Consider the following 24,517-nt stretch of genomic DNA (forward strand, 5'->3'; position numbering starts at 1 on the left):
TTATCTGTGGCATTAATCATCCAGGTGTAGCCAAGGCATGTTTAATGTTTGTCATCTTAACTGTGCGCTTGCAATAAGCCTTTCAAGTCAAACCTAGAGGTGTGTGAGCCCCAGCCTACTGCCTTTGTCACAGCTCTATCTAGACCTGGAGCTTAGTAAAAGAATGTGGGAGTATTGAAAGTGCAGGGACTGTGGAGACCGATCACTGTGTGCCTTGTGTACGTGTCTGTGCTGAGGGGCTATGAGTCACTGAGTCCGTGAGACTTGAAAGTTGAATCTAGAATTTAAAGCAAACATGAGCCAGTAGGTGATATATGTCAAAAATATTTGTCACATAGTAAGTGTGATCTAAATTCTCTTCCATCTCCTGCTAAGGAACCAGCTTGGTGAGCCTAGGCAAGCCTTTCACCAGCTCTGGGTGGAATGGTCACTTTTATTTGCTTGATGTAATTGTTGCCTCTGTCTGCTAACCTAGGCCTAGTCCTGGGAGCTTTGAGCCTCCATACAATCTTATTTAGGCCTAGAAGGTTTTCAGCCTCTGAGGACTGCCGCTTACCAATCTCCCCCTTTCTAGATCTTTCTGCACTCTGGCTGACCGCTTCAACTTAGCTGCTCTGGTTCAAGCTCCTCTCTACTTTGACTGATTCAATCTGGCCTTTCTCCCTCGGCCTCTGACTAAATTGCTTTGCTTGGCCTCAAACTAACTCTGGCAATTTGTTCTAATCTTCTGGCTCCTTCTCATTCCCTGACTCATTCTGTCTTCACCGGGAGTCTAGCTCATTCTCTCTTCATCCTGTCTCTGTAAAATTCTCCCAGTAAAATTACCTCCTCTCCTTGCCCAGCCCCACCCCTGATCTCTTTTACATCACCTCTCTTTCCTCTCTGATTTTGTGAGAGCTGGGCATATCCTATTCTGTTAAATCATTCTCTGATTCATCAGTTTGTTTGCCACTCAACTAGACATCATTTTCAAACATGGGTGTTTCCTTTTACAAACTAACTTTACTGTCATTGTTTGGGATTAAAGGTGTGTACTAAGGGCAGATCTATATCTAGCCAGAGGGATTAAAGGTGTGTGCTAAGGTTGAGTCAAACCACAACTAGAAACAACTTTTCTGAGTAAACAACACAATCTCGGGACGAACAAATATCCTATAACATCTGGGCCTTCATCTGTATTTTCTGTCATTCACAGGACCCCACTGATTTCTCAGTCTTCTGGATTCAGGCAATGTGATGAGGTTTCTATGAAATACCTGAAAGTCTTTTGTGAAAACCCCTCAATTATATCTTTCAATAACCTTTCACAGAATAACTGTTGTCTGAGCCCTGTCCTAGTATCTTTCCATCCATCACTTGCTCCTCCCCGAGTCCCAGACTCATTCCCACTGTGCTCATGCTGTACAATGTGGAGAATTCCCACCTCTGATCTCATTCCTCACTAGGCCCCTTCCCATTATCAGAATGAACCACACTCTGGCTTAGCTAGGAAGTTCTTCGGGAGCCACCTGTCTGCTCTCTCGCTGGTCTGGATATGAGTTGAAATGGCAGCTATTTCTATAAGAACTGTGCAGATAAACAAAGTTGTGTTGGGGCAATCTGAGTAGACTTCTAAGACTAAATGTCAAGGACACCACTTTCTACACTGGAACTTGGAACAGTGGTCACTGTTTCTATTCAAGTAACTGAAGGACTGGAGACTAAACTCAGTTGGTAGAGCACTTGCCTGGCATGCAGGAATCCCTGGCTTTCATCCTCAGCAAGGAGAATACATTGGGTGTCCAAGAGGGTCAGATGTTCAAAGGTCATCTTTAATTATCTAGTAAGTAATTGCTTACGCCTCATCTACAGCTTGGGGTTAAAAGGCAGGATGTGTTTCTTTTTCTTAACATTCAAAACATGGCACAAGTCTTTGTAATGTGAGACCTTTTTTTTTCTTTTTTTAATTCAGTCCCTATTTGTAAGTTCAAAACTGTTCAGGCTACTTTTTCCCCCAAAGTGGGGCATCTCACCAGTCTGGGAGGAAGCTGTAAATTAGCCCTCACAAGGACTCAGAAGGGATGGATGCATAATGCCTGCTCCTGATGCTGCTGCCTTCATCAGCCCTGACAGTAGCCAGGAGTCCCCTTCCTGCTGGTGACCCACAGCTCCCAGCACACAGGAACAAGCTCAGTCCACACAGTATTGGGACACCATAACGAACCTTTCCCCTAGACCTACCCAGTTTCCCTTGAAATCTTGGGGAGTTGCCTTTGGGATCAACCCCAAGTCCCCATAGATGCTAAAAACCATGGATGCTAAAGACCTTCATGTGAAATTATAAAGTATTTGCATACGCCCCACCCCCAGGCTGGCATATGCTTAAATCATCCTTGCACTGCTTACGATGCTTAGTAAGGTGTAAACTCGAATAGTTGTTGTACTGTATTGTTTAGGGAAAAAAAAAAAACGAGAAAAAAAATGGTTCAGTACCAGATGCTGTTATTTTTCTAAATATTTTCCATTCATGGTTGGTTGAATCTGAGGCTGTGGAACCCCGGGGCACAGAAGGCTGACTTTGTTTATCCTATTGATTTATCCATTTAGCTGTTTGTTGTTCTTCTTCCTAATTGAATCTGTCTCTTTCTAGAAGGCGTATGTAATTGCATATTCTTCCCACATTTCTCTGCCCCTCTTTACTTCTATTTATGTGGATGAACAGAACACTAAAGTGCCTTCTCACAGCTTATTCTTTATATATTTTGTTCTCATTTTATATCTGTGGATGTTTTACTTGCCTGTATGTGTACACCATATGCATACCATGTCTATCAAGGCCAAAAGAGAGCATTGCATCCCTGGAACTATAGTTACAGCCAGTTGTGAGCCACCGTGTAGAGGCTGGAAATCAGACCCAGGTCCTCTGCAAGAGCAGCCAGTGTTCTTAACTCATGAGCTGCCTCTCCAGAGTTTCATCTTGTTCTCTTTTGATCATTGTGGATGGTCAAAATAAAGACTATTTTGTGTTTAAGTGACATTCTTCTTATATATATTATATAATATTACATATTATATACTATATGTATTATATACTATATATAATATTATTACATATTATATATACACTATATATTGTATATAATATATATAATTAGCAAAGAATGACTGGGAATTCCTTTATAAAGATAGTTGTGATATTTAAAGGATGTTGGAGTCACTATCTTGCTCAGGTGGTTGGTTTACTATGCTCTATATTTTAATATGAACAAAAACAGTATTTATATGTTTTTCTGTACAATTTCTATATCCTGAAATTCAGAACTTCCTTATAGTGATGCTGCCTTCTGTATCATAGAGTGTGGGTTATCAAGCCAATTATCCAGATTATTTAACTCAAACAAAAATACCTTTTGTTTTTGTGACTGTCTTAGGACAGGGATCACTGGTTAGGGTCCCTGAACCAATGAGCTGAAGCTCAGCATTGCAGGCAGGGTCTCTCAGATCCACTTCGTGGGAGTCTGCTCGAGGAAGCTTTCCATTGTGGGACAGATGTTGAAGACTTCATGGAAAGTACGGCTAACCAGCCCTATCTCCAAGAGCATCGTTTACGGTGCTGACAACACGGGGCCATGAATTCTAATAATATGTGTCAATAAATAAATAAAGTTGACACAGTTTTGATTCTGAAGAAAATAACCCAATAGTCTTGCTCAGCTATCTTGAGAAGTTTTATTAGTTAACCAGAGATATACAGCTTTTCAAGCAACAAGCTCAAAATATCAAAATATCTTCCACTGGATAAATGCTTCCAGCACACTAAACTCAATTGATGTTAAGAGCTAGCCCAAATCATGCCTCCTCCTTGGTGATGTTAAACTATGAGGTCTGACTGATCTTTGTCCAAAGACAAAGGGGAAAGAAGAGTGTATTTTAGATGAACAGTCTAAATTCTCTTCTTTGTAATCATCTCCATAGGGCTGGATGGTGACTCTGTGAGTAAAGCCCTTGCTGGGCAAGAATGAAGAGCTTATTTAGATCCCCCCAAGAGTCCATGCAAAGAAGCCAGTTGCCGCTGCATGGACCTGTAGTCCCAGCACTGGGGAGAAAGACAAGAAAATCCCTAGGGTTTGCTGGCCAGGTAATTAATGAGTTCCAGATTGAGTGAGAGACTCTATCTCAAAATTTAAGGTGGAGAGAAACCAAGAAATAAAAACAACAGACATCCATTACTGGCCTTCTTGACCCGCAGGACCCCAGGGTTCACACAAGCTTGTGTAAACAATAGAAAACTTCCCCTCCCCCACAAGGCAAATGCACTCTGGCTCCAAGAGAACAAACAGGCAGCTCCCCTTGTTCTTTGTTTTCAGCACTAAGAGCAAACATTTAGGAAATGAGGTTTGAGTGAGTGAAATAATGAATGATGAGCGTGGCGTCAGCAGTACAGCAAATACTCTTGGCTTTTGACGGAGTTTGCCTAAGGAATCCTTTGAGATTCAGTAGGGATCGTCTTTCTGTGGGACATACGTATGCTTGTCCTCACGTGTCTTCTGTTCATGCATGATTGTGTCACTCGCCTACCAAATTTCATGTGACCTGAAATCTGTGAGGCTGACTTTGACTGATTTAGGAACTGTTGACACACCTAAGTATTTGATAGATATTTGATATTTGATAGATAAGCAGACAGAACCTGCATCAACTATATAGAGTCTAACAGGCTTTTGTTTTTATTTCTCCACTTAACAGAATGTAACTTTTTTGTTCATTTGCATTAGAGCGGGAGGACTTTGAACTGAGAATCGTTACTTAAGTAAGATTTTAACCCATGCTATTTTGCACAAAGGACACCATCATCACTGTATCACCGTAACAGTCTACATGTGCTGTTGGAGCAGAGGTCTGCAATGCACAGGGTGAGATGTGAGCCAGAGTCAGGTGGACAGGCCACAGGAATATACCGTTACTAAGGAAAGGTTGTTTTGCCAGAAGCCAATAGAAGCACTGTGGCTTAGACTCTGTAGCTCTGAGTTGTGTTCTTGGGTGCCTAGGGCAGACATACCACTTCCACCTGTGACTCTAATCCATGAGGACCAATAGCTTCTCCTCATGCCAAGCATTTGTACTCACATGTGCACACACCCACACACCAATACACACAATAAAAAAAAATGAGTCTCAAACTCACAAGGAAGAAAGAAAATACAGTCATGAAAATACAGGACTTTAATTTTTTTTAATTCCATTTTTCAATGTAAACTACCCATTTTAAATTTTCATTGAGTAGGAAAGGGATCATATTAAAAGCTGGAGAAGGTGGGGCCGGACAGATGGCTCAGCAGTTAAGAGCGCTACCTTCTCATATAGAGAACCTAAGTTTGGTTCATATCACCCAAGTTAGGGTGTGCAGAAATGCCTGTGACTCCAGCCTCTGGAGGTTCCATGCCCTCCTCTGACCTCTGAGGACACCTGAAAGCTCACATGCATGAAAACGTATTTACAGTTCTCTGCAAAAGTTAGAGAGATGACAGAGGCAATGCCGAGTGCCACACAAATGCACACACTGACCTCTCGATTAAGTGAAGCAAGGGCTATCAGAGAGATCACATCCTCAGACGTAAGGAGGAACCGGTCTCATCAGCATTTATGCAATCCCGCAACCTCAGCGAAGCATTTAACTTCTCAGGGTCCTGGGCTTTGCCTTGCTTTAATCTCTAAAACAGAGAAGATGTTTAATCAGTTGAAGTAGATGAACTCTAAAGGCAGTTCTACTTGGAAGTTTTAGTACATCTTAAAAGCCACCTTTCCAATTGCATATATTCATATGTCTTGTGCCTTCTGTAGTCTGTCTGAAGTGTATGTGTGTGTGTGTTTGTGTATATTTGTAGTGACCTGTCTAAATTACATATTACACAAAATTATGACAAAAGTTCTGGAAGTACCATAGAAGAAAGGCCCCCCAAAATTTGTTAACACTATTAAATTCACACAGAAAATGACTAAAACCATGGTGTCATTTGGAGCCACAAAGGTTTTTAGTTATATAATAACATCAATATATGGAAGGAAAGCTCAAATATTGTAGTGGAGAAGATTAGGCACCTAGTCTTCAGCTAAAGGGATATGACTTGAAATACAATTATAAATATTTCACCCAGGGACAGAGCTAATGAAACTAAGGTCATGGGTTCAATTCCCACGTGAGCCATTAGCTCTGCTTCCTTCTGTTGCTCTCAGACCCGCCACCCTCCTAACCCTGACTCTCACCCTTCACATTCCTCCTGGGGTCGCAGAGGATGCAGAGGTAAATCAGCCCCTCCCCTTGGCTAGAAGTCTAAAGGTCAAGCCCCAGTCATGTGACCTCATCCCAATGGGGACAAAGCAGATTATTACTGGATTGTTATTGTTGTTATTATTACTTCCTCATCCCAACAGCAGTGCCCAATGCTGCAGCCAGTTTTGACGACCTCCTCTTCCCAGACTGCCTGCATGGGAATCTCCACTCTCCTGAGGAGTCCATTGCCTTGGACAAGCTATTTAATACTTCCAACCTTATTTTCCTCACTTTCAAAGTCAGTACTATAAAGGCATTTTATAGTGTTACTGTGAGGAATGGATGCATTGATATGGGTAGAAAAACCTGGACCATAGGAGGTAACTGTGGTGGTTGGCTTTCCGTTGCTTTGGTCCTGCAAGCCAGTTAGTGCTCGGTGAGAAGCCCATAGACAAGTATCTTCCCAGTGCTCGCTCACGTTCCACAGGCTGGATGTCTGGAGACAGAAGACAAGCACCAACGCACTCATTTACAGTTCTCAGAGTTAACAGCACCAAACAAGCCGGGTGGCCTCATCTTGACTCATTAGACATACAAATTACCCTATTGTGTGAGTAGGAACACACTAGATTTGAGAATCTCCTCTCTCTTTTTGGGGTTTGGAGGGAAGGTATGGATCGATCCATGAAAGGAAGAAAGGGAGAGAGAGAGGAAAGGAGAGAGAGGGAAGAGGCAGCAGGAAGAGAGGAAGGGAAAGGGAGAGTGGACAGGTAAGTGATGCATGCCTGAGAAGAGTCCAGTGCTGTAATGTAGAGCAAAGAGACACCGAAACTTTAACACCAACTCTTGGTTAGAGAAATAAACCAACAAATGACGACCCCTCAGACCCACTGAACCATCACCCGTGGCTACAGCAGCTAAGTAGTGTCCTCCTATATGACTGAAGCAGAACTCCAGGAAATTACCTTTGGGTCCTAAGGTAGGGAGAAGGGGCCAACAGAGTTCCAGGTGGGTAAATGTTCTAAAGATCCAGATGGTCAAACCATTTAGCAGAGTTCCTGGAAATGGCGCTTTCTCCTTTGTATGGTGACTAGGAGGGGTTATGATATATTGAGACAAACACTTTGGACCTGATTTTGAAGGTATCAAAGGTTGGCCACTCTGGGAACACATAATGACCCTAAAATAGAAAATCAGAAGCCAAAGCCAGAACAACCACTTACAACTCAGTATGTCTAACATGTCTCTCCATACAGACTATATTGCAGAGTGAGGACCTGATTTTGTCTATAAATAACATTTTCCTACTCAGGCAATTTTGAACCAGAAAGATAAAGCTGCTGGGCTCCCGCTTAAGAGAGCCAAAGAGATGAGGAATTAAAGGTACAGTTTTAGGAAGTTCCTATCAGGCTACATGTCCATGTTTCTCCCCTGTCAAAGCGATGGGCCATTCCTCCGTAGTGACTCAAATCAACACATGCAGAGTGGGACCCGGCACACCTCGCTGTCACCGAACTCTCAGAGGGATGATCTTGCGCACTCTGCTCACAGTTGAAGTTTCATTTAAGCATTTATCTGCCAGCCAATGAGATCCCAGGGACAGGAAAAGAGGTATAGGAAGGAATGATGATAGAGTCTGATATTTGAAAAAATGGATGAGTCTCCCTAAAGAAGAGACTAGATGGTATGGGGACAGAAAGCTGGCAGGCTGCCAGCCTGGTAATTACATCTCGAATTGAGCCATAATCCTCGCCGCTTCTGAAAACAGTAAGAACGGGAAGACGATAACCCGCGTTTATTTTAAAGACTGATATTTGCTTACTGCTTCCAAATAAAATGCTTTCCCAGCGCTCGGGTGGAGGCTGGAGAGTTGCGGACATAATGGTGTGTTTTGTGTAAGTAGAATGGAAATAGTGCATTTCCTAGAAGGAAAAGGAAACTGAGCACTTTGTGGAGAGGAATCCTGTATTTTGTGACGAAAAAAAAAATACACTTTGTCTTCCATAGAACATACTTTTATATGTTTGTTTGTTTGTTTGTTTGTTTAAACAAAACCTTCAGGTTCACAACGTACGAATATAAGCTCTTTGTGCACAACAGCGTGGGCTTTACCCCAAGCCAGGAAGTGACCATCACCACCTTAGCAGGCTGTCCAGTGAGAGGCGCCACGGTCACCGCAAGCATCCTTAATCACACAGCCATAGACGTGAGATGGAAGAGACCAAGTAAGAAATCTTCGTCCGCCTGCCTTTTCCCTCTGAGCATTAGCCCTGTGTTAGTTCCTTTCCTGTTGATGCTGATGAAGCACCATGACCCAGGGCAACGTAAAGAAGGGAGAGTTTATACTGGTGTGTGGTTCCAGAGGATTAAAGTCCATTGTAGCTAGGAGACACACCAGTAAGCAGTGCGTCGGTGACACAGTTCTCCAGCCACGCCACACCTCCTAAGTCTGCCCAAACAGCACCGCCAATCTGTTACCAAGTTTTCAAATGCCTGGGACTATGAGGGACATTTATCATTCAAACCACCACAGCACCATAAGGGATTTAAATGGCGAGTTAAGAATAAACAAGTCAGGGTGCCTAAGCAATGTATGTGCATGCATGTTCACCTGTGAAGATGTGTTTAGGATCACATGTACATGTGCGCATGTATGTGGGGAGGTATAGGGGGCAGCCAGAGGTCAACTGAAGGTACGTTTCTTCAGGATAATTGTTGCTCTCACTCTCCTTGAATTCCCCGTGTTCCTAGCAAGCCTCAGGGTTAGGCGTCTTTTCCAAGCCCTCAATGACAAGTAGACACCAGTGTTTAACGTGGGCTCTGGGGATGGAACCTGTGATGCTCCACTTAATAGGCAACTGCCTGCTTCCCTCTTCCTGGACTCCTCTGTTTTCCCATATTCACTTCTGACAGGAAGAGTTCCCATCAGTGAGGAGATAAGATAGCGGGATAGCCTGTCTGCTTCACAACTGGGTGCCGTGCAGGACTCTGACCCTCTGAACTCCCTGACCTAGGACGCTCTACTCGTTAATAAGAACCACACACAGTGACGTCAACAATGTGATCGGTTTGCCCATACTCCAGGAAAGCAGACCTGAGTCTGTCGTGGAAATGTTCACACTAATCGGTTTTACCAAGCATGACTTGAGATCTGAAAATGGCCAAACCAAAACACGTCAGTATTTCCACAAAATACTGAGAAGTAGCAGCTAGTTTGATTAAAATATTTTGTTTTATAAAAAACACCACAAGAACCATGATCCGCTCCTATATAAAAAGTAGCACAATTTGAATCAGTCTGGAGTTTGTTCTGGCCTAGGAAGACCTGAGTGAGTCTGCGCAAGCTCTCTGCTGTGTGATACCCAGCATGCATTAGGACGAGTATTTGACGTCATCAATGCAAAGCAGAGCCGTGTCTGAGACAGTCACTCTTCCATCACTGAGAACGTACCCCAAATGGAAGAACTGTACCATCTCGCAGGCTCGGGGCTTAGGTCCGTGGTCACTTATTTCTGGAGCTTTGAGGCCTGTGGTGAGGTGGTGTGCAGAGGAGTGTGTGTGGTGGAAGAAGCTACTCAAATCCTAGCAGCTTTGAAGCCAAGAGAAAGAGGCTGCGTGTCAATATCCATTCATGCCAGCGGCATGTCTCAGTCAACCGACTAACCTCCACTGGGCCCCAGCTCCTAAAGGGCTTGCTATCTCCCAGTACTACAGGAGGCTGCAAACCAAGCCCAGGGTGGGAGGGCCTGAGCGATGTTACATGTAGGAGCAAACATAGTGTTGACCTATGTTTCGACCATATAATGTATTTTTTTTTTTAGAAAAATTTCAGTGTTTTGGCAAGGTAGTTGGTTTGTAATGATCTATGGTATTTCTATTAGAATGATTTGAACCATTTTAGTGGAAGATTTTAAATTAATTGATCTTGTGGTTACCTTCTATCATACATTTCCAAGAACTATAGGCTTTTATCTGAAGCTCAGTTTATTTGTGAGTGTGTCTGGATGAGTGTGTATATTATGTGTGTTTGCATGTCTGCACATATGTGTGTGAGAGTGTGTGTGTGATCTGTGTGTATGATGTGTGTGGGAGAGTGTGTGATGTATGTGTGTGTGTGTATATAGACATTGGTGCATATGTATGTGAGGAGTTTGGGGGTGTGCATGTACATGTGTGAGAGTGTGTGTGATCTCACAGACTGTGAGAGAGTATGTGTGATATATGTGTGTGGGGGTGGGGCCATGTGTGTGGAGGTGTGTGCCTGTGTGTATGTGAGTGTGTATAATCTATGTGATATGTGTGTGTACACATCTATGTGTTGATGCATGTGTGCCGTGTGTGTCTGTGATTTATGTGTGTGCACATACACATTGTTACATGTGTATGTGTGTGGGGTGTGTGGGAGTGGAGACATGTGCCTGTGCATGTGTGCATGTGAGAGTAGTGTACACATTGTAATCTATGTGATATGTGTGTGTGCACCCACTTTATATGTTGGGTGTGCATGTTTTCACCCATTCTTCTCTACCTTGCCCAACAAGTTATCTCAAGAGCTTGTCTGTAAAAGGAGCATGCATGCACAAGCATACACACACACACACACACACACACACACCTTGTGATACTTGAACACTGTAGTGAAGATCTGGCTACTATGGTCTCACTCACACACATCCCCTGTGATGTTGTTGTGTTCCTGAAGTCGCCATGCTTATAGAAGCTGACAAACCTAATAGATGTGAAGTGGCCTACTGACGTTCTATTACCTCAGTAATCAGCACCTCTGACCTTCGGGATGTAGGTAATGCAATCTGCTGTGATTTCCATTCATACCTTAGAAATTTCTCAGATAACTCCTTATGAGCATGAAAGGTTGGCTGTGAAAGCTTGCTGCGGAATCCTCTCTCTCCTCTGTGGAACCTGCTCTCTTAAGTAAATTAACTAGCCACTCCTCTGTGAAAGAGCTGCCTGTTTTCTCAACTTTAACTAATGTTTTTCTGTTGTTTTTGTTTTTTCTTGCTTGATAGAAGAAAAACTGGCATGTAACCTACTAAGTTGAACAGGACAAAGCTATAGTTTAACACATCTTGGAATTGAAATTCTTGAAATTAAACAAATGTTTACATCTTTTCCTAGTGAACATCATCTTTCAAAAAATCATGAAATAAATAAATAAATATCTGTGTGTATAATATGTGTGCATGTGTGTGCATGCACACACACACACACACACACACACACACACACACACTCATTTATCCTGGGCTGGGAGCTGGCTCAGTCTGTAGTCCTGGCATGCCTGTGACATAATGAGAGGCAGGGACAGGATACTCCACTGATGATCCTAGCACACACACAGCAGTGAACAGAGACTATGTCTCAAAGTAGAAAGTAGGCATCAATACATGAGGCTGACCTCTGACCTCCATGCATGCCCTCTTACCCCCTCTGACCTTCATGCATGCACCATAGTAAATGTGTACTCAAACACATGCACCTGCACATATGTGCACGCACATCATACACAGAGAAAATTACAACAAAAGACATGTTATTTCTCTGCTGTGGTTTGTACAAATGCCCATCATTTTAACAGAAAAATGTTCCAGGTAAATTTGTATCAATCACGGGCTGATAAAGAGAAGCCATTTGATATTTTTATTTTTATTGGGATGGAGGCAATAGAACCTGTGGTTACTCCCACTCAGAGCCTGGAAATGTTTGAGGTAACTCTTTGTTGAGCACAAAGGCTACCTCCGAGAAGGGTCACCTTAAAACCATTTGATTCACTACTTGACAATTTGCCTGCTTGCCTCCCATGTTTGTAATGTGAGGTAAAAGTATCGCTGTGTGTTTTCAAACTTTTTCTAAGAGTAGGGGGATGGCCAATATAAGCGTCCAGCACAAAGATCGTAGTCTCTTTCTCTGTTCTCAATGCCTAAAGCACCAGGAAGAAGAAAAGAAGGAGTGTTTTGACATGTTTTAATCCATCAAAAGATGTCACCTAAAGACAGCAATCGCAACATTCCTTTTAAAGTTTAGTTTTATTTTAGTTTAGTGAGTGTTCATAGTTAGTGATATCTTTTACTGATTCCCATATCCTTCTATTTGCACTTAAATAAGGAAGTAATGGATTATTGTTTTCCTTATCGTATTTCTCAATGTTTGCTTTATAAATTATTTTCATTATTATATAATATTATACACAACTGTTTTCTCAAAATGGCTCCAGTACTTAGGAGCAGTTCTTAAATTTTCTCAATCCTAAATTTTGGGTTTCAGTTTGCCTTTCCATCCACTGGACAATGATTCCAGAGTTTTATCACAAACGTTCATTTGCTTATTTTACTGTTATTCTGAGTGTTGTTTTATGTGTGTGTGTGTGTGTGTGTGTGTGTGTGTGTGTGTGTGTGTGTGTGTGTGTATGAATGCCTGAGTTCTTAGATGAGGTCAGAGGGGAAGCAGCTTGTGGGAGTTAACTCTCATCCCACTATGGCTTCCAGGGCTTAACTCAGGTGGTCAGGTTTCTCTTTCCCCTCCAAGACATCTCACCGGATCATCATGGAAGTTATTTTTTTTTAAGGTGACTGTGTGTTAATTTTTGCTGAGTAAGATAGTAGTTCTGGCAGCGTCGTTGCACATTCTAATTTTCTCAGTACAATAATATTTTTGCCTTTCTTGCCCATAAGCAGTCATTTAGATGCACGCAAAGTTCTTAGAGCCGATATTTTCTCTCAAAACACTGATGATATTCCATCCTCACAAGCATCTACCTCTTTAGCTGAGTCTTCTGAGGCTCGTCGATTCGTTCTCCCTCTGCTATGCGTTGGCTGTGGACCGTCCCCACTGGGTCATGGATTTGAACACTTAGTGCTCAATTGGTGGTACTGTTTTAGAAGCTTGTGGAACTTTTGACCTCCATACCTTGCTGGCAGTGGTAGGTCAATGAGAGCTCACCATGAAGATTATAGCCCAGACTCCATCTCCTGTCCCATTGTCTACTTCTGAATACACCAACAGAGAGCCTCCATCACATATCCCTGCCTTCCCCAGTGGGACGGCCTGTACCCTCTGAAACGCTGGATCTAAATGAACCCTCCCAAAGGTTCTTGCCATTAGGTGTTCTATCCCACCAACAAGGAACACAAAGAGCATATCCTACTTAGTAGATAATTCTTAACTTTTAGTTTACTTTAGCCACAGTAGACTATGATATGCCTACATTTAGATATATTGTCAGTAGTCTGGGTAAGACAATGTAGTCATGTGCGTGAACCCATAGGCTCATGTGTTCAAACGTATAGTCTCTACTTGATGAGTCTGTTTGGGAAGGACTGAGAGATGTAGTTTTATTGAAAGAGGTGTGTCACTGGGCATGGGCTTTGAGGTCTCAAAAGCCCACACCGAGCCTAGACTTTCTCTCTTTCTCTCCTTCCATCTTGTGGATAAGAATGTAAGCTCTCAGCTACTGCTCTAGCACTATGCATGCCTGCCTGTGGCCATCCTCCCCACCACGATAAACACAGACTCTAAACCTCTGGCAATGTGAGCCTAAAGTAAACATGTTCTTTTATAAATTGCCTTGATAATGGCATTTTGTCAAAGCAATGGAAAAGCAAGACATACTATATTCTCTTTATAGGTATCTCTTCATTGGAGGAAGGCTTAACTACTATAACCATGGTTGTTTGCTGCAGTATATGAAGGTTCGGACAGATGAGCACCTTTCAGGACCCTGCTTTCTGTCCTTCTCATTCACACATACAGTTCATTCAGCCTTACCATGGGCCATGGGAATGAAGTCAGACATCTCTGGCCTCAATCCTCCAACACTGACTCAAAAGAAATGAGTCCTTCCTTTAAGTTGGTCTCTCTAGTATTTTTTTATTTAAAACTTTCATAAAATAGATTTTAATCGTATTCTTTGTCTTTCCCCATCTTCTCACAGAGAGATCCCCCACATCCCTACCCACCCAGCTTCACGTTCTTTCTCTCTAAAAATAAAGTATTAAAAAAAAAGTCAAGACAAATAACACACATACACTAGCACATGCACACATACACACAAAAAACATAGAACAGTTAGACACAAATGACCAAAACAACAAAAAATTAACACATCATGGAATTTATTTTGTGTTGGCCAAATACTCCTGGACGTGAAATACTCCTGGACGTGAAATACTCCTGGACGAGGGGCCTGCAGAGGAGCGTAGTTGGTATACCCTACCCAGTGACCCGCCATTCACAAAAACTGATTTTTCTCTTGATAGCATGTATCAATTTTAAATAGCTTCCTGTAATGTGTGAAGCTTGGTATCCTTTCTCCTCTCCTTGCTACAATGTTGTCTGATTTGAACCTGTGCTTGTCATACACTCACTCTGTCAGGCTCTGTGAGTTCACATTGTATCAGCCCCACTGTGTCTAAGAACACACTGTTTCATTGGAGCCATCCAGCGGCTCTGGCTCTTACAGTCCTCCTGCCTCCTCATCCACATAGATCCCTGAGCCTTGAGTGGAGGGGTTGATAGAGACATCCCAAATAAAGCTCAGTACTCCAAAGTCCGTCTACACCTTGGCCCGCTGCAAGTCTCTGTTAATTACCATCTACTACAAAAGGAAGCTTCAGAAACATCTCTGGGTGTTGAGCTAGGCATTGATCTATGAATACAGCAGAACATCATCAGGAGTCATTCCATTGCTATGTTCCTGCAGCACAATAATAGTAGTAGATTTGCTCCTAGGCCCAAGTCTAATCTAGTCTCAAGTTCGTGGTCACTTTAGAAGTGTCAGGTATGGATTCCACCTGATGGTATGGGCTTTAAATCCAATTTTTTTAAAAGTGGCTGGTTTCTCCTGTAACATATATGCCACACTTGAAGGTGTGTACCTTGCGGCAGATACTGTTGTTATTTATACCTCACTACCACTTTGGAATATACGTTTTTCTTCACTCTTTGGTGTTGGGTATCTGAAATTCTGCAGATTTTCTTCATTTGATGCAGGTTTTAATTCTTCCCTGGGTTTTTTGTTTGTTTGTTTGCCTGCTTCTCTTTCATGTCCAAGGCAGATCTCTACAGCATCCCATATGAAACCTCTTCATAATTCCAGGCACTCATTTTCATACGCCTCATAGTTTCTTTTCATAAAGACATGTCCTTTTGTGTTATTTTTGAAGAACATTATTCAAATGTTTTCTAAAACCCCCCATCTCCTTATGAGAGGGAAGAATCTTCGAGACAGCATTTCCCTTGTCTTATAAAATGAAGAATCCGTATAACACAATTTCCTATTTTAGAAAAGAAAAATAATATTGAAGCCACATTAACCAATAGACAGAAAAGGTGAATATTCCTTAGGAACATTTACCAGCTTTCTCTCCTGAGCTAATTCAGTTAAAACTTTTTGTCTCTCAGAGAGGAGATAAGGTCACTATAATATATATAGAAGGCCCTGATTTGTGGCTCTTCTATCTCTTAAATGGTTCACTGACTAGGAAGAGGCACCATAGCATGAGCAATGCAAACAGACTATGGATTAGGCCTCATAGAACATCTCTGTGGTGGTGACTAGCAACACTAAATGTCCATGGTGTTTGCCCCTCTAGGGACTGTACAGTGTAATGTCTTCAGGTTTGGCAAAAGGCAGGACAAGGCAGAAAGGTGAGTCTTGCTGTCTAGGTGCACTGCCTGTTTCTAGTCCAGAAAGAAGAACATTCCAAAGGCATCCACATCAGGACTAAGCCACCACCTTTTATCTCATCCCTGGGGCAGTAAGTAGCTTGTACTCTGTGTCAAGTGGGTAGATAAATGGAACCAGGCTAAGAATGGCAGGTAAAGGGGTTTTCTTCAGACCTTGACATAATATCTCTTACCTTAAACTCTCAATGCCAGTTCTAATACATGTAATCTATGAATCTAAGTGTGCTCCTGAGAAACAGCTATAACACAAGTAAAAATGTATTTAACTTTGTCTGCTTGGCACATTCCCCTAATTGTAACAATCTCTCCAAATTGGGACATTTCCTCTAGTAATGAGGGGAAAACCCATCAGACAGGGTAAATAGAAAGTCAGGTGCTCTGGGCAGTTGGAAGATTCCAGAGACCCCTACCCCCACCCCTACAAAGCAGAGGAGAGTAGAGTTGCTGGGGATGGGGATGCTTGCCAACCAAATTGTGGAAAGAAAAACAGGTTCAGATGGTAGTGTTGCCTGCAAGCTGTAAGGAGAGCCTTAGGGTTGCTGCCCAGGGTGATGACCATCACCCATCCTGGGGTAGGATTCCCAGTGATGCGGGTGCTTTTAAATTACCCTTGCCCCTTATCAGTGACCCCTCACACTTACTCCCATTAGGGATCCAGAAGAAGAAAGCACTGGTTCACCAATCAGGCATTGCTACAATTGACACTTTGGTATTTGGTCTGTGGTGGACTCCCTTTCTAGAGTGCGCACCTGTGTATGTGTGTGTGTGTGTGTGTGTGTGTGTGTGTGTGTGTGTGTGTGTGTGTGTGTGTGTTGTGGCTCCCCCAGGAAGTCTCTCACAGGAGCATCTGGAAGCATTCACTTCATGTCATAAAGGTTTAACCTTCAGATTAGCCCGATTGCTTGAAGTATCAAATAGCACAAACTCGACATGGAACACATCTCCTGTGCTGTGGAATGGCCACAGATTAATGAGTGACGTTCCCAGGAGCCTATAAGCAAACTATTTCTAATGAGAAAAGGAACTCTTTCACAGACAAGCCATGTGGCTTCCCTGGACAGAGCTGATATTATCATGTTGGAAGTAGGAATGCTAGGAGGAGAGTTGGTGATGTCAAAGGAAAGAGACCACTCAATCTCCAGGGTTCGCCAACTTAATTACAAAACTCTTCCGACACAAACCCTCCCAACCACACTGGCACACCTAGCCCTTTTAAAATATTGCTAGAGATAAGGCAAAAGTAGTGTCCAGGTTAGGGCAGAGAAATCAGAATTGAAACTTGCCTTTTATGCATGAGCCCCATTATGTTAATGTACAGGAGTGCTTGAAAAAGGTCACTCAAACCCTCAACAGTATGTCGCTTTCTGTTGCATATAGATTTGTAAATAATTATGTTGATATTTTGAAGGTTCTTTGAATAACTGTAAATAGCATAATTAGAATATCTGGAGGAAAATTAAAGTATGTGTCCCTCAACATTACTTCCTGTTTGATTATAGAGTGAAGAGAAAAATAGAATTTGTTTAAAAATAAAATCTAACTCCACCAGTTTTGTCCCCCAAAGGAGGTTCCAGAACATTTTATAAAACTGATACTCCACCATCTTGCTTCTGCCTCATTGTAGAAACAGTTAAGAGAATTTATTCTGCCTTTTCTATCTGCCACACAAACAATGTTCTATATTTTTCTGTTCATAGCTTTTCAAGATCTACAAGGTGATGTGGAATATTACACACTGTTTTGGAGTTCTGGGACCTCGGAGGAATCTCTGAAAATCTTGCCAGATGTAGACTTTCACATCATTGGCCACATAACTCCAAACATGGAGTACCAGGTTTCCCTCTTGGTTTTCAATGGAGTCCATGTGATCAACAGCACAGTGGTGCGTGTGACCACGTGGGAGGAGGGTGAGTGAAGATTTCAAGGCCTCTTGGCTTCAGACATGCCAGTGGTATTGATGGATCCTTTCTGGAACTAACATCAGTCATCCTTCCTTTATAAAACTCCTCATGCTGTAAAGAAGGGGTAGGAACCAAGTTGCTTAGGTGCCCCTTGTCTCAAAGGGACAGATTAATAGGCCAGCACCCTTGAAACACCAGCTTGGAGCCAGAATAATCAGCCATCAGGCTAGTTTCCGCTTGTTCATTGCAGTAAAGGCTTAGTTAGGAGCCGGTTCACATCAATATTCAGCAACATTTTTCCTAAGATTTGTCCTCAAAAGCGTGGTGCATTTCAAAATGACACCCAAGCTCAGGGAGAACTCTCCCAGAGTCACCAAAGAAAACAGTAGGCAGAGGCTCGGCCTCGAAGAAGAATGTCATGTCTCGGTCTCTAAGCCCGTTAGCCAGGGAGAGGAAGCCAGAGAATCAACTTGTGAGTCGGAAATGAGTCTGGAATGGTCTTTCTAATCTTTCTGGCTTTATATGGTCTCATTATAAACATTATAATATCGTTTCCTCCCAAGCAAGTGTTCCAGGCCATTAGCAGAACTCTTTAAGTATGGAACCCATTTCCCTTTGTGATGCCAAAGGTCGGCACCTTTTGTTTATAAAATAGGATGAATCACAAGGATGATTTTTCAACTAGTTAAGATGAGTTCTTATGATAAAAATAGGCCTTGGCATAGTTATTTCTGACATGCTTGAATAATTGTGTAATTTAACGCTAAGCAAGATTTTTTTTCTAATGTTAGATTTCATCATTACCTATGGTAATCAACACTCAAAATCATTTACATAATGACAATATTGCATTATTGCTTCATATTGCTTGAGTTACAAGCTAGTAACAGGGAATGATTTTTCTTTTTTCTTTTCTTTTCTTTCTTTTATTTTTTACATCCCAGCAGCTTCTATGTACTTGAATTTTATTTTATTTTTTATTTGGCTTGAGGAGCAAATCCCTCCCCCCCTCCTCCAAGGAGATAGAAAGAGAAGGGTTGAAACAATACAAATACTAGAGAGCCGTCAGAGGTGCAGACGGATGGGTGATTCATCATTCGGATCCCACTGGCCGCATAGCATTGAAGATTAGCACTATGCTGGTGAGATGAAACATTTTACCACCAATTCCTTTTGGTTTCTGACTGAGAGTCTAATAAGCCAATTTGCAGAGGACTTCAGACTGTGATAGCTTCATCATAGGAGAGCAGATAAGCAAGGAGCCCTTTGCTAAGCCTCCGGACCAATCTGCATTTAGTCTAACAAGTGCTTTGGCTGAGACAGCTGGAGCTTACTCGGTTCCTTCCTTTAATTCTAGAGCCTCGGGGCATGCTTCCCCCAGAGGTTGTCATCATCAACAGTACAGCTGTACGTGTCATCTGGACATCTCCTTCAAACCCAAATGCCGTTGTCACCGAGTCTTCCGTCTATGTAAACAATAAGCTCTACAGGACCGGAACGGATGCGCCGGGGTCGCTCGTTCTGGAAGACCTGTCTCCCTTCACTAGCTATGACATTCAGGTCAGACCATTGTTTCGTGTCTTTTTTTGGATGGTTAAGCTCGTGGATGTGTTAAATAAAACATGCTGAGCGATGCCTCCGAGTGGAGGCCCTTTGTCCTGGCTACAGGTTATTGTTTAGTCGATGGGAAAGGGACGAGAAAAGAAGGAAATTGACTGGAATGAAAGCTGTTTGCTGTGAGGACGCATAGACCTGAACCCCTAGAGAAGGGCTCCTGGCTAAGATGGAACCAGTGCTGGTGAGGGAGGTGACAAAGAACCTGCTGATGGAAGGAACTTAACCACATCCTCACCAAAAACAGTCTTTTCCTGTTTTTCTTCTTCCCCTACCTTTTGTTCATACCAAAAGCAGACTTCACTTGTTGATGTAGACTTTCTCTCTGTTCTTTTTTTCTCTGCCACTTCCTCAGGGAAGTAGCATTGCTCCAAGACTGTCCCGGCTGTCCGTTGTTCCTTCTTAAGGGCATGGCATGGACGCCATGGTTCACTATCGTTCTTGATTTCAAATGCAACAGGAAAAACATAAAAAGCAGCCAGTAAAAGAAAAAAAAATAAAACAAAACAAAACAAAAAAACCCAAAAGCAAACCAACAAAACCAAAGGATTTCCCCCAGCAGATTAGAAGGACGGAGCCCATTCCTCCTGGCTGCATTAAAGATGTCTTTGGGAATCTGGAACACTCTTTAAGTCCATGCCTCTCTCCCTAGAAGAATTCTTACACACTGACACTACATGGCAATTTTTATCACGGAGCGCAGAGAGTGCTTTGCCTACGTGAAGCTTATGAGAGTCTCTTCAGGGTCTACTGAGTCTAAAGCAGGAGAAACAACGGAGTCTAAAGTGTATGAGATACAAAGTTACCCCGGAGGAACCGAGAATCTTCTGAATGTCAGATACGGGAGATAGATGACAAGGCCAAGGGAAGAAACAAGTGACAGAAAGATTTCAGGAGCTTGGCATTCATAAAAAAAAAAAAAAAAAAAAAAAAAAAAGGCTGCAATTTAGTAAATTTTTAAATAATCTATGCAACTTCTAAAATTCATGAGCAGCTCATGAATAATTTCAAAAAGGCATTAAATGTAGGAATTTTATTTGACCCCAGAAACATTTTGTCACTGGTGCTGTGTCTGTCCGTGTCACATGTCGGTTTTTTTCCATGTCTAGGAGCAAAGCATGTCTACAGTATTTTAATTAATTAATTAACTAATTAATTCATTACTTTTCGTGTGTGTGCATGTGTTGAGTATGTGTGCATGTGTGAGAGTGTGAGGGCATCTGTGGGTGTATGTGTGCATGTATGTGTATATAGTCCAGAATTAATTAATTAAAATTTGGCTACAGTCCCCCAGCCATCTGTCCTGGAACAACAGGCTTGCCTTCATAAGCAACCAAAAGAAACAACAGACACACACACAAAACAAAACCTTCATGAATTGTTTTTTTTTTCTTTGTACTCTGATTCCCAACAAGCTATGTGCATTACATTATATTGTATTACATCAACACTGACTGATGTTTGCAGTCACACTCCTTAGAAAGAGTCCACACGTACAAGGAGCCCACATATGGGTCAATTCCTAAACCCACGAAACGACATCTTAGTGAACAAAGAGCATGGAAGGCTACAGATGCTGTACTGGGAGGTCTTCGTTGGGTTCCCGTTGTAGGACAGAGCTGAGCTCTGAGAAGGAAGTACGGTCAACTGCCTTGTATAACCTGAATGCCTTGAGCTGGAAATGTGGTGCAAGAATCAAGAACTCTTGCTGTGCTACTGTGAGATCCTAGCACCCACGTGATAATCCGTGTGTCCTGGAATATTCTCCAACTCCAGCGCTAAGAAATCTGGATACCATCTTCTGTTCTACACATGTACACACACACATACACACAAAGTCACACTCACACCAAAATTAATTAATTAATGTATTTATTAAAATATTTAGATATCAAGCTGAGCAGTGATGAGAACATCCGGGCTGTGGTGCACACATGTCACTCAACATTGGCCTGTAGAATAAGGGCTGTCATAGAAATTCACAGGCCATGCCCCCTTTAGTAAAGTGGAAACTTTCCTCACACTGCTGAGGTAGGTCAGTTGTGACCAGAAGAAAGCATCTTTTCACCAGACTCGTGTCACTGAAACAGAGACAGAAGGCCAAAGCTGAAGCCAATATATCTGAATGTTTTCCTTAGTCTCTGTGTTGTGAGAGTCGTTGTCTAGGGTTATCATACTTGGCATGCATATGTGTGGCTGTATAGATGAATGTTAAATTTTAGTGACTTTTTATGATGTTAAAGATCATTTAAATCGGCATTGAACAGCTATGCCCGATATTTAGAATGAAACTTCCCTAGGTGAAGCTCTTCCACAAGATAGCAATTGATTTAAAGCTGGCCAAATATCCAGATGTCTTGTTGAATAAATTAATTCATGTCACCCTTTTGAAAGGGGATTATATCTTCAATTTTAAAACTTGAGTTTTAAGACCATTTCCAATAAATGTGGTAAACCCTCACGTTTATATTTCATTCACATTATACAGCATATGGTACTAGAAGTATGCTCAAGGCAGAGACTGGTAATGTTTCATTAGTTAGAGTGAAATTATGTGGAATATTTAGTGGAGAAAGTGGTAGGATGTAGTAAAGCCTGAACAAATACCAGACAACTGTCTGCTGTTTGGGTTTCCTGATTTCTCTGCCTTCTGATAGACAGCTGGGCCAGTGCCCCTGCTGTTGAGCACAGTGGGGTGCTAATTCCACAGTATCCCATCTTATCACCAGCTGGAAGGGAGGACTCAAGCTCAAAACATGAAGAAGCAAGGAGACAGCTCCTATCTCAATCCTGATTGCCTCACTGCACGTGTTAAACATGGAACATGTAAATACGCGTTGAAATGCATATCCCACCCTAGAAACCCGAACAATCATTTTATGTCCAGAAGACTTTTAAAAACTACTGGGTCAAGAACCAGTCAGAAATACGTTGAGTAAAATGAATTTCACTGAGTTGCTTAGGTAAATCTCATTGTGTGCCAGAGTCTTCTAGAGTGCATAAAATTAGTGTCATTGTATTTTAAGACAGTCTACTTTAAAAAGTTATTCCTTACTTGTATTTAATCATAGTGGAGGATCTTGCGAATGTTTAAGTCAGTGAACTCTTACTACAAAAGGCAATATTGTAGCTGTACATAACACCACTGATACACTGTAGTAAATACATGCCCAGTTCCTGTTTAGATACAGCACTGCTGGGAACCAAATGATATCTACTAAATAACAGTGTGAATCTCACCAGCCAAGCTCTGCTGTAAAGAACTGAAGATGGGTTGACTTAAAACTGCAGCCCCAGAATTTAAGAACCATCAGTACACAGCATTCTTTTACCTCTGTATGTGAGACATTGAATGTCCATTAGTATGAGAAAAAGTACAGTTCAGGGCTAGAGAGATGGCTCTGTGGTTAAGAGCACTGGGTGCTCTGGAAGGCTCAGACTCCAGTCCTAACTCCCACATGAGGTGTCTTCCAACCACCCAGAACTCAACTTCCAAGGGATCTGCCACCCGCTTCTGTCCTCCCTGGGAGTCTGCGAACACATGTTGCACATACATACACTCAGACATACACAGTTTTAACAGTAAATAAATATTTTTAAAAGAAATACTGTTTCCTTTATCTCTTAATTGAGAGTAGAACAATGCTGTGTGTGGTGGCTACTCCACCAGCTCCCCCCTGGGCCCACTCGTTCCTCCTCCCAGCTACTGGATATGCTCCTTTTGGGTTACTGATATTTGATGGGCCCCATTTCCAATCCTAAATTCTTCCACCCTCTCAGTTTTTTTTATTCTAACTAGGTGGCAGAATTTAAGGGGTGAGTGATGGTTTTCTGCCATGATTAAGGGGACAGTGCTATTGCAACTGGAACAAATGGATATAAAATAGCTCGGCCCATTGGGAGGTTTCCCTGGGCTTCATTTTTCTCCCATTAGATATTAGCATTTAGGCAATTTGTTGTAAGGTGTCAAGACTTCCAGGAGATATCATCATTATACCACGTGGTTATAGATCTGGAGAGCACTGAGAGCACTGTGCAGGGGCGACCTATTAGGCTTGGGAATCACCACCTGAGCATCTCCCATTCCCTGACTGGTCTGAATAGATTAATAAGCCCTTGTCCTCATAAGTGGTTAGAACCAGAGACCGAACATCACCATGCTAATCAGTAAATCTATTGTCTCGAGCCCAATCCTGTATTCCATTCCGAGCTCATGCCACTGGACTCGATTCACATTAAAAAAAAAAAAAAAAAAAAAAAAAAAACCAGAACGTTTACTAAGCCTCATGAGGTTATAGAAGGCTTGAAGAGATTCATTTGAAGAGGGGGGAGGTAGATACAGAGTGTTACTGTTCTGTTTTGAGGATGATTATATTTATACTTTTCCAAACTAATCTTTGCAGGTGGAAGTCTGTACAAAAGACGCCTGCGTAAAGAGCAACGGAACCCAGGTCAGCACGGAGGAAGATACTCCAAGTAACATCTCAATACCTATAATCCGTGATATTACTTCAAGGTACCTAGCTTTTTATCAGTCAATCTAAACAACTTTGATCATAAGAAATGGAAGCAAATATCAAAGAAACCAGGTTGGCCATGAAAATCTCACTTAAAAATTGCTGTAAATATGGGTGCACATCAAATTTCTTATATTTCTCAAGTAATCTATCAGAACATTGAAAGCTGTTTTCTTGATCTCATATCCCTTGCTTAGTCATCTATTAATGGATATAAGAGATCCTCTCTATTTGAATGTGCCCTTTTAATGAATTCTGTTGATACAAAATATAATTTTAATTAGAATTAACACTTATGACTAAAATCTCTTGGAAAATATTTGACTTATATATTTCAAATTACCCTAAAGATGAAAATGTAGATCAAATAGTATTACTGCTGAAAATGTAGATCAAATAGTAGTAGATAGCTGTTAACAATTTTATCAGATTCTTTTTAGTCTTTCCTTGCTAAGAAATTACCAGAGATTGAAAGGGAATTCTTTAATAATTCGGAGTTCGGACTGGAGATATGGCTTTATGAATTCGAGTCC

The 24,517-nt window shown here is 41.9% G+C and overlaps 1 protein-coding gene across 1 annotated transcript in view; it reads left to right on the plus strand.

Moving 5' to 3' along the window:
- Ush2a (usherin) overlaps positions 1–24,517 on the plus strand; it is a 689,504-nt gene that overhangs the window by 456,644 nt on the left and 208,343 nt on the right. Inside the window, 4 exon segments of the mRNA XM_031338301.1 lie at positions 8,312–8,475; positions 17,650–17,859; positions 19,211–19,413; positions 23,871–23,983. Coding sequence (XP_031194161.1) covers positions 8,312–8,475; positions 17,650–17,859; positions 19,211–19,413; positions 23,871–23,983 — 690 coding nt within the window.

The sequence above is a fragment of the Mastomys coucha genome, unplaced genomic scaffold (assembly GCF_008632895.1).
Source record: "Mastomys coucha isolate ucsf_1 unplaced genomic scaffold, UCSF_Mcou_1 pScaffold1, whole genome shotgun sequence".
NCBI lineage: Eukaryota > Metazoa > Chordata > Mammalia > Rodentia > Muridae > Mastomys > Mastomys coucha.